General features: G+C 46.0%; 1 protein-coding gene across 1 annotated transcript in view; it reads left to right on the plus strand.

Moving 5' to 3' along the window:
* The first annotated feature begins 12,868 nt into the window (after nt 1-12,868).
* SNX9 (sorting nexin 9) overlaps nt 12,869-13,610 on the plus strand; it is an 83,903-nt gene continuing 83,161 nt past the window's right edge. The window contains 3 exon segments of the mRNA XM_081251153.1: nt 12,869-12,973; nt 12,976-13,157; nt 13,159-13,185. Coding sequence (XP_081107279.1) covers nt 12,913-12,973; nt 12,976-13,157; nt 13,159-13,185 — 270 coding nt within the window. The 5' untranslated portion in view covers nt 12,869-12,912.

Raw genomic sequence — 13,610 nt, forward strand, 5'->3', positions numbered from 1 at the left:
AAATATTACGCTGAGCGAAATAAAGCAGACACAAAAGGACAAATATTGTATAATAACTGCACTTATATAAAATATCTAGAATAGGCAAATGTATAGAGACAGAAAGTAGATAAGCATTTACAAGGGACTGAGGGGGAGAAGAAAATGTGGAGAGATTGCTTAATGGGCACAGAGTTTCTATTTGGGGTTAGGAAAGGGTTTTGTAAACAGATAGTGGTAATGGTTGCGCAGCATTGTGAATGTAATTGATGACACTGAATCAAACAAGTAAAAATAGTTAAAATGGAAATATTATACTATCTAGTATTGCTGATGGGTATTGGATTCTGTTTAACAGGAGATTTCTTTGCCACTTTAAAAATGGCGCTCCACTGATAGCTGTCTTATTTATGTTGAGACCTTAGGTATCAGCTTTTTTCTTGTTAATTTGCCCTCTGTAGTCTCTAAAGTCCTTCTTGTTATCTTCGGTTTTTAGACCATAGTTTGTGTAGCTTGTTACTGTTTCCTGTGTATTTACTTTGCTTAGGGGATGCTGAGTTACTTGAATCTGTGGATTGATGTCTCATCAATTTGGACCATGCTTGTGATTTTCACTTCTAATATCAATTGCTCTTTACATTCTCTCTACTCCCTTTTTAATCACATCCCACTTTTCTTTTAAATCTGTCCTGAATTTTCTGATGTTTTTCACCCTGTGCTTTTGTTGAGATATTTGCTCTTTTTTTTTTAGCTTTATTTTTAAATTAAATTTTTTTTCCAGCTTTATTGAGGGGTAATTGACAAATAGAAATTATTTACATTTAGGATGTACAACAGAATGATTTAATATATGTATACATTGTGAATTAGTGCTTCAATCAAGTTAATTAACACATTCATCACCCCACACAGTTACCATTTTTGTGTGTGTGTTGAGAACACTTAAGATCTACTCTATTAGCAAATTTCAAGTATACAATACAGTATCATTAACTGTAGTCACCATGCTGTACATTAGATCACAACAGAACACATTCATCTTATAACTAAAACATCTCCTCATTCTCCATCCCAACCCCTCCCCAGCCCCTGGCAACCACCATTTTACTCTGTGGTTCTATGAGCTCAAATTTGTTAGATTCCACATATAAGTGAGATCATACAGTATTTTTTTTCTGTGTCTAGCTTATTTTACATAGTATAATGTCCTCCAAGTTCATCCATGTTGTTGCACATGTCAAGGTTTCCTTCTTTTTTATGGCTGAATAATATTCCTTCATATCACATTTCACATGTCAAAGAACATTTGGGTTGTTTTCATATCTTGCCTGTTTAGAATAATGATGCTACAATGAACATGGAAGTGCAGATATCTCTTTGGGATCGTGATTTCATTTCCTTTGAATGTATATTCAGAAGTGGGATTGCTGGATCACATGGTAGTTCTAATTTTAATTTTTCGAGGTGCTTCCATACCGTTTCGCATAATGGCTGAACCAATTTACATTCTCATCAATAGTGCACAAGGGTTCCCTTTTCTTTACACCTTCACCAGCAGTTGTTATTTCTTATCTTTTTGATAATAGCCACCCTAAACAGTGTGAGGCGATATCTCATTGCAGTTTTGATTTAAATTTACCCAATGATTAGCAATGCTGAACACCTTTGCATATACCTGTTGGCCACTTGTATGTCTTCTTTGGAAAAATGTCTATTTAGACCCTTTGTCCATTTTAAAATCAGGTTATTTGGTTTTTTGCTATTGACTTGCATGAATTCCTTATGTATTTTGAATATTAACCCCTTATCAGATATATATGGTTTGCAAATATTTTCTCCCATTTCATAGGTTGCCTTTTTCATTTTGTTGGTAGTTTCCTTGGCTGTACAGAGCTTTTCAGTCTGATATAGTCCCTGTTCTTTATTTTATTTTATTTTATTTTTTTGGCCATGCCACAAAGCTTATGGGATTTTAGTTCTCCAACCAGGGACTGAACCCATGCCCCCTGCATTGGAAGTGCGGAGTCTTAACCACTGGACCACCAGGGAAGTCCCTCTTTTGAAATTCATAATCATTTTTGAACATTTTCCTTTTGATCTTGGACCTGCAAATTATGTAGCCAGGCCTAAGAACAGTGCCCACTGAGAAAGAACTTGGATCCCTGTTTCAGGTGACCCAGTCCTGCTCAGAGCACAGATACCTGATTTCTAGCAGAGTTACGTGTTACAAAATCATTCACTTCCCCTTCATTTAAATGAATTCTATCTACTGAGTATTTATCAGGTTGGTTTTACCCAAGTTACCAATAGTTCCTTAATCCTCCCCCAAAACAATTACATTTTCACAACAACGTGCTAAATTAGTCTCTCACTGTCCCAGTGGGAGACATTTGAGACAGGGGATGATTGCAAAGCACACCAGCCCTGGAGTGAGTATTGGGGTTTGAGGTCGGAGCAGTGTGGTTTGACTGACTCCCCTAAATTGTTCTGCTTTTCACAACTTTTCCCCTCTTTTTACTTCTGAAACCACAGCTTCTCTAAAACACAGGCATTTCTCCCAGTGGTTCTCACAGCAATACCATGAGAGTATTGTTTCTAGGAAGGAACAGAGGCCATTTGTCCAGTAAGAGTGAATGGAGAGATGGGACTGTGTTAGGGCCTCAGAGTGTGGTAGCACTTGTGCTATTTCCTGTGGTGTATCCTTGTGGTATTTCAAATTCTAGGGGAGCACAAAATGCATTTTTCATAACTTTGAGTTTATCTACCGCAGCTCTTTGCACGTAGCTCTCAATAAATATTTTGTGAATGAAATAAAAAGCAGCTAATAGACCAAACTAGCTCTAAAAAGAGCCACTGCTTCTTGAACAGCTAGCGTGTGCCATGCACTGGGCCGGGCCTCTTGTGTGCATTACTCCAGTCAACGACCTGACAATCGCCCCCTGAAAGCCACACCGTTACACTACTACAGATGTTGGCATGGACAGGTGACTGGTAGATAGCGACTGTTTATGAGAACTACATGTGTTTCCAAACAATTCTTTATTTAATCCTTAAAAAAATTAAGCTTGGAATGTCTCCATTCCTACAAAGTATAACATAAAACTGGTTACTTATTTTGAAACTAACGCAGAGCTTATAAGAATTGTGAGTTTTTCTATGCACTTATTTACTGAAAAGAATATTTTGCATTTTGACATTTCCTGACTTAATCAGAGATTAATGGTCTTAAGAAGCAGAAAATTGCTGAGGTGCCTGTAAAAATTCTGAGAAACTAGGGTAGAGATGCTAGACACACTAGGGAAGAGATTAAATATATCACATGACTAAATGAAACACAATGAGGATGAAGAAAGAGGATGCTGGAGAAAGAGAAGAATGACTGGGAAGGCAAAGAAGACAGAAGTGCCATGGGAGTAGACAAAGACAGGTACTGGATGTGACTAATAAAACAGCTGTAAGGGGCTTCCCTGGTGGCGCAGTGGTTGAGAGTCCGCCTGCCGATGCAGGGGACGCGGGTTCGTGCCCCGGTCCGGCAAGATCCCACATGCCGCAGAGCGGCTGGGCCCGTGAGCCATGGCCGCTGAGCCTGCGCGTCTGGAGCCTGTGCTCCGCAACGGGAGAGGCCACAATGGTGAGAGGCCCGCGTACCACAAAAAACAAAACAAAACAAAACAAAAAACCCAGCTGTAATCATTGTGGGTCAGCATATTAGAATATTTGTTATAGATCTGAGAACCACAATAAGAAATTGACACCCAGGAGTGAAGGCCACCACATGCATAGGTATTGATAACTATTTCACGGAATCTGCTAAGTAAGCTGCAGGGCAGTAACAGTATAATTCAGGATCAAGTATAATTCAGGATCAAGATGAAATAACCTGCTCAACTTCACACAGCTAGTGAGCAGCAGAAATGAGCTTCAAGCCAAGGACTGTCCAAGTCCAGGGCCATGGGCTCACCATTCAGCACTCAGCAGCGGTGGCCTTTCTGATCAAAGGCTTGGGGGAGAACAGGACTCCAAGGGACAAAGGCTGTGATTCACAGCACCCGACTCTAAATAAGGGTAGTAGTGGCAAATGTCCTGCACTTGTATCTCACAACCACTGTCACTAGAATTGCCTTTCACAAAGAAGGAATATATGAGTGTGTGTTTGTGTGTGCTCGTGTGTTAGGTGGCACCTTAGCTCTAAAGTAACTCTGCATAGCCTGTGACTTGAGCAATGACACACGAGCTAGCAAAATGTCCTTTGCCACCCAACTATTCCTACTCCCACTATTGTCCACTTTGTGCCCCGTCACTGAGTGCAAGTACGTTTCTGGGGACTCACACCAGAGTCCGTCCGCAACAGGTCAGAAAATCAAAGTGACATCGTAGGGTAAGGTTTTGGGGAACACCATTGATCCTGGAGGCTAGGAGCTCATTTGGGAAGCCAACTGGTTCACCCGTCTTATCGTTACTACCTTGGCTTCATTCTTCTATCCCAACCTTCCTTCTGGGAATCAGGGCTACCCAAAATGAGCAAACAGTCCCTGCTGAGGCCCAGCCCTGGCTGCCCGTGCCACCCCTGCCATCTGTGCAGCCTCACCGACCTCCAGCCTCTTCCCACCATTACCTCCTGCCCTTTCCTGCCTGCTCAGATCTTAGCAATCCTATTCCCGCTAGATCTTCAGTTCTGGACACTATGTCCCATTATTATAGCATGGATTGAGTCTTCCGAACAGTGAAGAGAGAGAAGTGATGCAGTCAAAATGAAACAAAAATTAAAACCAACCAATCAGCCAACCAGCCAAAACAAAAACCCCAACATTTTTATTCATACCTTGGGCTATCCTAACACCAAAGGAAAGCCTTCTATCAATATAAAATAACCTCTCCCATGTCTCTTTATACCCTTGCCTGGCTTGATTTTTCTTCAGAGGACTTGCTAAAGCACCTGACATGTTGTATACTTATTTGTAGTTTATTGTTTTCCCCGACCCTCTGCAGAGTGTAAGTTCTAAGGGAGCAGGGACTTTTATCTCTAACACCTGTAACAGTGTAACAGCCCAACGCTGGGCACAAGGTGAAGGCTTAAAACATTTATTGTGATTGGAAAAGCACCTGTTGCACCCCTTTCTGCTGTTTATTTTCAAGGCCACCCCTGAGGTTCACTTTAACTTCACTTCACTTACTTAACTCATAAAGTGGGAGAAGATATAGCCGTCCGTGTGCCGGACCCAGGCTGACTCTGCGGTCTGTACTGTTCTCCACTCTTCCCATCCTCCAACATGGATAGTAGGTGACCCTCCTGTTCACATTACTTTTCACAGTTTCATATTCCCACATTAGTTTCCCATTATTTGACTGTCAGCTGAAGAAAATTGCACAACCAGAAAGTTGTGAGTTAAGTTTTATTTGGGACCTTACTGAGGACAATAGCCTGGAAGAGAGCCTCTCGGATAGATCTGAGGAACTGCTTGGAAGAGGTAAGAGAAGAGCTGGGATGGAACCGAGCAGAACCCTGTGCCCCTCCCCCGACAAGTACAAAGGCCCTCCGTGTCCCCTGCCTCTTGTTTGTCGAAAAGCTGAAGCCTCCCAGCCCTCCCTGAGTCACAAAGGAGCAGGCTCAAGCAGCTAATGATTAGGACAATAGAGTCACAGACTCAGTGTCTGATGCACACCCCTGAACTGTTTTACAGATACTGTAACTGCTTCCAGAGGAAAAAAACGAACTGCATGATGACCAGACTGCAGCCATGACATAAGCTGCTCCATCTTGAGGAGTACTGAGTCTATGGGTAGCACAAGTCCAAGAACTGGCCTTAAGAGAATGGGATAGGGCTTCCCTGGTGGTGCAGTGGTTAAAAATCTGCCTGCCAGTGCAGGGCACACGGGTTCGAGCCCTGGTCCGGGAAGATCCCACATGCCGCGGAGCAACTAAGCCCGTGCACCACAACTACTGAGTCCGTGAGCCACAACTATTGAGCCCACGTGCCACAACTACTGAAGCCCACATGCCTAGAGCCCGTGCTCCGCAACAAGAGAAGCCACCGCAGTGAGAAGCCCATGCACCGCAACGAAGAGTAGCCCCCGCTCGCCTCAACTAGAGAAAGCCCGCGCGCAGCAACGAAGACCCAACTCAGCCAAAAAATTAATTAATTAATTAATTTTAAAAAAAGAGTATGGGATTAACACTATTGCTTGTAATAATCTCTTTGTGAGCATCAAAATAATTGTAGCTTGTTCTGCCTGTATTTGTAAGCAAGCAGGAAACTAAAACTGTCAGCAAGGAGATGCTTCAACTCCATTTCTATATCTCACTCTAAGGCCTCCACGCTTTTTCTCAGCGTGAAGCAGTTACAGAAGATGGACCTTCATCCCTAATCCCAGAGAAATGGAATGATAGCCGATGGGGGGGATTTGTAAGCAGCTCTTTGCAGGAAACTGCTCTCAGAAGGAAGCCCCTTTTCTTGTCACTTCAGCAAAGCTACATTGTAACTAGCCTCAAACCAGGCGCCCCCGAGCTCTGGTCATCTCTGGCCCAAGCACACTTTTCAAATCTTATGATGACACAATACCTTGCCTAACCTGTTGGTTCTTTCCGTAGATCAAAGAAGTAGAAATGAAGGATAAGTAATTAACAGATGACCAGATCTCTTCCCTAGCTTCCCCTTCAGTAATATCACCAACAGACTGTGTGAACAAAATAACATCTAAAGAAACATCATGAGGAGTGGACAAGCCCTCACTCAGTGGGAGATGGCTAGGGGTTTAATCCCCCCTCTCACTGATTAACTTTCCCATTTAAAAACTTTCATGGCTCAGCAGAATCTTCGGAGTTGGTTTTTGGGGGACATGAGTCTGCCTTCTCCTCAGATTGTTGGCTTTCTGATTAACAGCAACTTTCCTTTCTACCAACATTTGTCCCTCAGGTATTGATTTTTGAGTGGCGAGCAGCTGGACCTGAGTTCGGTTACAAGGATATATAGGAGTTTTTGCTGGGAAAAAAATGTAGTCAAACATCAAAGGATTACTGGAAAAAAAATCACTGCTGATCACAAATAACAGGTGTTAATGATTAACATCTGTTAATCAAGTTAATGATTTTAGTGCTTTATATATGGGAAGATGCAAGAGTCTGGATTGAAATTATTCCTTAGATATGTGTCTTATCTAGGGCCAGTATCCAGGGCATAGAATGCTTCCTGTTGTTCTCCATCCTGAATTCCCACCAGGGCGCACCGTGGAGGGGTGAGGGCAGCTGCAGTGGCTGAAGGCTTGATGGCAGTAACATTCCTTGTTTACTGGAATGTCAGGCAACATTCCCTTTCCACATGACCTAGCACTTAATTGGGCTCTGAGTTATTGGAACATAAGGACAATCTAATTATGATGTAAGAAAGAAACAAGAAGAATTATAACTAATATTTCTTGAGAGCTTATTCTGCTAAGTCCCATGAGCTCATTAGCTAGTTTAACCCACACAACAAAGCCATGCAGTAGGTACTACTATTACCCCCATTTTATAGTTCAGGAAACTGAGGTTGAGAGAAGTTAAGTCATGTACCTAAGGTCACATGGTATATAAGTAACAGAATCCAGATCTGTTGACACCAAAGTCTGGGGTCTTACTAAGGAAAAAAGAGAGAAGGGAAGTGGGATGGGGACTGTACTTGTGGTTTGCTGAATCATCATAGTTGTATCTAAGAAACTTCACGTTCTGGAAAGATGAATTTTAAAAACGATCCTTTCAGTGTGAAAAGCAATGAGTTTGGGGCTAGAGAGTTTCTGAGCTTCAACAAGGAAATTAATATCTTCTGCAGTTAAAACAAAGTGCTTTAACTTCCTAAGTGTATAGTGATAACATACAACCGTTACTGAACAAACGCATCGCCACCAGCTGTGTCACTAGCTCAGGCTTCCTAGGAATACTTATCACTCCCTTTTCCTGGGCATAATAAAAAGAGTGCAAAGTCCAAACAGAGCGGCTCTGTTGCTCTGGCTACAGCTCTTTTTTCTTTTGATAGTGCAATCTAGTTATAACTGAAAGCGTCCGCAGATGCAAATCAAATTTCTTAACAAATCAATTGTGTTCTCATCCATAGGAGTAAAGGAAATAACTGAACTTGGCCTGTGCCAGGCTCAATGCCAGGGTTCTGGGATCTGAGGGCCAGGATGTAAGGCACCACCTCTGAGGAAGTCTGTCTAGGGAGGAGGAAGGGAGAGAAGAGGTATGAATGGGTGATCAAGGTAAGCAGAAGAGGAAACCACCTACTTCCCAACTTGGCCCAGGGCTCTTCATGATGATCCTGAGTGAAGTCAACTTTCTAGTTTGGGAGAAGCCCCTGTTCCACTGGGTGGCTGGGCTCCATGAGATGAGAGGAAAGGATGCCACACCTCCTCTGTCCTTCTAGTGTGGGTGGGTGGCTCCTACCACAGCTCAGGACAGGAGTCCTTGTCCTGTTTTTAGCAGTGACTGTCTTGACTGTCACAAAACGCCCTTCAAACCTCTTACCTAAAATATTTTTAATTTGAAAATGACATGTTTTGGAGACCTGTGATAAGAGAATTGGGCTCTTGTCTCTGCTCTGGCTTAATCTGTGGCCATGGGTAAGTCATTTAACCACCCTGGTCTCATTTTTACACCCATAAGTGAGAGGATTGCCATTTTATCATTTCATGTACGTGGTAATTACATCCAAGACAAATGCCAAGCAATAACTAGAAAGTACACAGGAGATGTGCACTTCAATGATATCACACTAAAGAGTATCTAAAGAATATTATCTTGAATACAATTTAATCTTTATTTATTGCATTTTAGATAATGAATTGGGTACTCCATTTCCAGTAAATACTACTTAATTTAACATTTTCGTTTTCAATTATAGCAATCAAAATCAACATTACCTCATAAAACATTGTCGTAGAGGATTAACACTTCTGAAGAGTATTTTTTCTTTTTCTTTTTTTTTAAATGAATTTATTTATTTTTATTTTTGGCTATGTTGGGTCTTCATTGCTGTGCACGGGCTTTCTCTAGTTGTGGCGAGCGGGGGCTACTCTTTGTTGCGGTGCGCGGGCTTCTCATTGCAGTGGCTTCTCTTGTTGCGGAACATGGGCTCTAGGCGCACAGGCTTCAGTAGTTGTAGCACACGGGCTCAGTAGTTGCGGCATGCGGGCTGTAGAGCGCAGGCTCAGTAGTTGTGGCACACAGGCTTAGCTGCTCCGCGGCATGTGTGATCTTGCCAGACCAGGGCTCGAACCCGTGACCCCTGCATTGGCAGGTGGATTCTTAACCACTGTGCCACCAGGGAAGCCCTATTTTTTCAAAAAACACGATATCAAGTAATAAAACTTTCAGAAAACTTGTATTGTGTAATGTTTCACATTAACTTAGGTAATGATAGAGACGGTGGTTTTCAAACATGTTTCGCAGAATTCTATGAGTTGCTTGAAAGTAAACGTAGGCAAATGGTATACTGCTTAATTTGTGATTTGCATCCCCTCTCATCCATTCATTTATTCGTTCATTTCACAAAGTATTAGTGGGGGCTTACTCTGAGCTTGCTGTGATGCTAGAGGCAGGTGCAAGACAGGGGCACCGAGCCTCCTCTCCTTAACTTACAGTCTGATGGGGGAGGCGGGCAAATGGTCGCTCTAACGAATTACAGACTGAGATGTTTCCAAAGGCAAGGAAACCAGTACCGTGAAAACTTTTATATCAACAGAACTTAACTTAGACTTGGGACAGGGAAGATGTCCCTGACGAAGTTTAACTGCTGTGACGGTTCTGGGGAGCTCTGAAGGATGAGTGGAAGGTTAGCAAGGCGTGTGGGTGTGGTGGAGGGGGTGTGGATGCTGGATGGGTGGCAGGTATTTCAGACAAAGAAACAACATCAGCAACATAATTCGAGAGTCCCAGTGCAAAATGAAAATGTGAAGCCCCTTGTTCAAAACTATTAAGAATTTAAAGATGGCACAGGCGGAGCATTAAAGCAAGGACGGGGCCCTGCGAGACGGCACAGGTCACACGCCCCAAAGCCAGTCCTGGTCCTCTCCGTGGAAGGGAGTGGGAAGATCAGGAGTCAGGAGGAAGTGAGAGGCCAGTGCGTCAGAGCAGAGCCCCAGGAGGGTTGTAGAAGATGGAGCTGGAGATCAGGTTCACTTGAGGATTATGTCAGGGACTACACCTCAGTAACACAGGTAGTGATCGCACCTTTATTTAAATACTTAAATTAATTTGCACTGGTCATTCTGAGTTTGATGTCAACCTGGTTACTTCTTTTTTTTTTTTTTTTTTTTTTTTTTTTTTGCGGTACGCGGGCCTCTCACTGTTGTGGCCTCTCCTGTTGTGGAGCACAGGCTCCGGACGCGCAGGCTCAGCGGCCATAGCTCACGGGCCCAGCCGCTCCGCGGCATGTGGGATCCTCCCGGACCGGGGCACGAATCCGTGTCCCCTGCATCGGCAGGTGGACTCTCAACCACTGCGCCACCAGGGAATCCCAACCTGGTTACTTCTAAACATGAAGCCAGGGTTACAGAAATTGTTCAGGTAGGGAAGCCTTGGACTCTGCTCCTGCTTTCTTTCTTTTTCTTTTTGCCATACCACGTGCAGCATGTGGGATCGTAGTTCACGTGCAGCATGTGGGATCGTAGTTCCCAGCCAGGGATCAAACCCTGGCCCCCTGCATTAGAAGCACGGAGCTTTAACCACTGGACTGCCAGGGATGTCCCTGGTCCTGCTTTCTTGGTGCTGGGTGCCTAGGCTGATTGGTTGTCTAGAACTTGCGTGCAGAAAGGCATAGGTCACAGGAGTGAACCTGACTTTGCACCTTCCTATCAAAATATGCATTGTTTTTTTTTTGCATTACGCAGGCCTGTCACTGTTGTAGCCCCTCCCGCTGCGGAACACAGGCTCCGGACGCGCAGGCTCCGGACGCGCAGGCTCCGGACGCGCAGGCTCAGCGGCCATGGCTCACGGGCCCAGCCGCTCTGCGGCATGTGGGATCTTCCCGAACCGGGGCACGAACCCGTGTCCCCTGCATCGGCAGGCGGACTCTCAACCACTGCGCCACCAGGGAAGCCCAAAATATGCATTGTTGAACTGCTGCAGGGAGCTGTAGCCAGCTTTCAAATTTAAAAGAATAAGGAAAATTCATTACTTACACTATTACCCAAGTTCACATCTTGGCTTTCCCACATACCACTGTGTACTCTTAGTGAAGATATCTATTTAGTTGTTAAAATATAAACTTGTTTTTTAAGATAAAGTAACACATATACATATTCAAAAATTCTGACATTAGCCTCTGGTGAATCTTTTCAGCAATTTCCTAGGCATATACAATGTATTTTCATATTTTGTACACAAATGGATTGTACTATACCTAATGTTCTTTTTACTTTTATTAATACCTCTTAAAATATTAGCATTTTTATGGACTTCCTAGTATTTCATTTGTATGGATATACCATATTTACTGAAACAGTCAGAATAACAAACATATAGGTTACTTTCTGTTTGGGGTTATTACAGAACAATGCTTTACTGAAAGCACCTTTGCTCACTTAGACAAGTGTGCTGGCAGAATAAATTCCTAGAAGTAGAGCTGTTAGTTCCAGGGTTATGGTCATTTCTAATTTTGTTAAGTATTACCAAATCAGCCAAGTTATTTAAGTGAGCCTTGGTTTCTTCATGTCTGTAAATAGTGACCAACAACGACTTTCTCAAAGGTTTCCTGTAAGGATCAAGTGAGATTAAGGCATGTTAAAAGCCTACTACATAGCAAGTAGGTTGTCAATGAATGTCAGTCTGCAACTTTACTTTTACTTAGAAAGACAACTATTTATGAATATTAGGATGATTATAGCTGTGGCCCTCAGCTCAGCAAACACAAAAATTCACAGAAAACATTGTAGTATCATATCCATTTTAAACTCCATTGTTGAACATAACCAGTGAAATCTCTGGAAGTCAGAGTATTTTTGAGAGGACACAATTTGACATTAAATACCGCTTTCCTGGCCTGAAGTTGATTTTTGATAGTTGCCTATTTAAAAAAAAATATATATATATATATTCCTTATGATAAAAACAAGATTTACTGTGCTAATATATCCATCGAGATATGTCTTCCAGTCATGGCTTCTGTACTTGAGTGAAAATCTTGCTGCTCAATTTAAGTCATTCATTTATTAATAAAGCCCATACATCCAACTCTGAAGAAAAACCTTTTGATAAGAAAATGGAAAATTTTAGACCTCTCGTTTCCATTTCGAGAAACCTGTTGGGTCTCCCCGAAACCTCTGGGGCCCTGAGACGTTTTTAAATTTATCAAGAGCCCAGAAGGAGGTTAATGGGGCGCCTCAGAACGAAATCCCCAAGCGTCCGGGCCCAGGAGCCCCAGCCGGGACCACAGCCCGCGGTCAACTGCAGGCTGGAGGCAGATCCTCCTCGGAGGGCCAGTCGGACCAGGAAGCCATTGCTCCGCTCCGTGCCGGCGGTTTATTGAACACTCACTTCACTCAGCCCAGAGCTCGACCGGCCCCACAGCCATCCCGACGCGGGACAAAGATCCCGTCGGTGACTCGTGCCCGCCGGGGGACGCAGAGCTCGGGTCGCACCCCCGTGCATCTCGCACCGAAACTTCAGTCGCGGTGGACGGCCGGAGGCGGTCGGGACTCGGCTCCCCGGGCAGGCGTTCCCTCAAAGCGTGTCCCCAGTCCCCTTCACCGTCCCCACGGGCGGCCAGGCGGGGAGCGGCCGGGGGCCGTAACCCGGCCCCGGCCGCCACTCGCGGACGCGGCCCGGAGCGCTGGAACAAAGGGCGCCCGGAGGCGCGGCCCGGGGCGGAGGCTCCGGGCGGGGGCGGAAAGTGGGAGAGGAGGCCGGGCCGGCCGAGGGCACCGGGCGCGCTTCCGCCGGCCGCGCCGCGCACGCCACGGTAAATGGGAGGCTCGGCCGGCGGGGGCGGGGGCCGCGCAGCCGGGGAGTTTCAGGAACTGGAGGAGCGGGCGGCGGCTGGAGTCGCCCAGAGCCGAGACTCGGGGCCGAGGCGGAGCCGCCGCCGCCGCCGCCGCCGCCGCCGCCGCCGCCGCGCCGGGGCCCAGCCGTAGCCGCCGCCGCCTTCGCCCTCGTCCGGCCGACTCGGGCCGACAGACGCGGCGCGGGAGAGGAGCCGGCCGTCCCGGGCCAGGGATCCGCCCGCCATGGCCACCAAGGTGAGGGGCGCGCGGCCCAGGCCCGGCCGGCCGCTCGGCCCAGCAGCTGCGCGGGGAGGGTCGGGCGCGGGGGCGCGGGCGGCGGCGCCGCCGGGGAGGCCGAGGGGTCGCGCCGGGGCCCACCCGGCCCCCGCAGGGCTCGGGTTACGCGGAGCGGGCGGGTGGCCGGGGCTCGGGCGCTCGGCTGGCGGCGCGGGAGGGGCTCGGGGCGGGACCCCGGCCGCTAGCGGCTCCGTCTGCAAAGTTTGCGCCTGAGCGTGGGCCGCGGCCGCCGGGAGAGAGACGAGAAGTTCCCGCAGCCCCGGAGCTCGCTCCGAGGAGCCGCCTGACCGCCGGGAGCCCCGACTCTTTCCCGAGTGGAGTCCACTCCTCACCTCCCCGCGCGTCCGGCCGCCACGGGAGCAGCGTCTCCTCCTTCCGCAGAG

The sequence above is a fragment of the Mesoplodon bidens genome, assembly GCF_964165515.1.
Source record: "Mesoplodon bidens genome assembly, chromosome: 12".
In the NCBI taxonomy this organism is placed as follows: Eukaryota; Metazoa; Chordata; class Mammalia; order Artiodactyla; family Ziphiidae; genus Mesoplodon; species Mesoplodon bidens.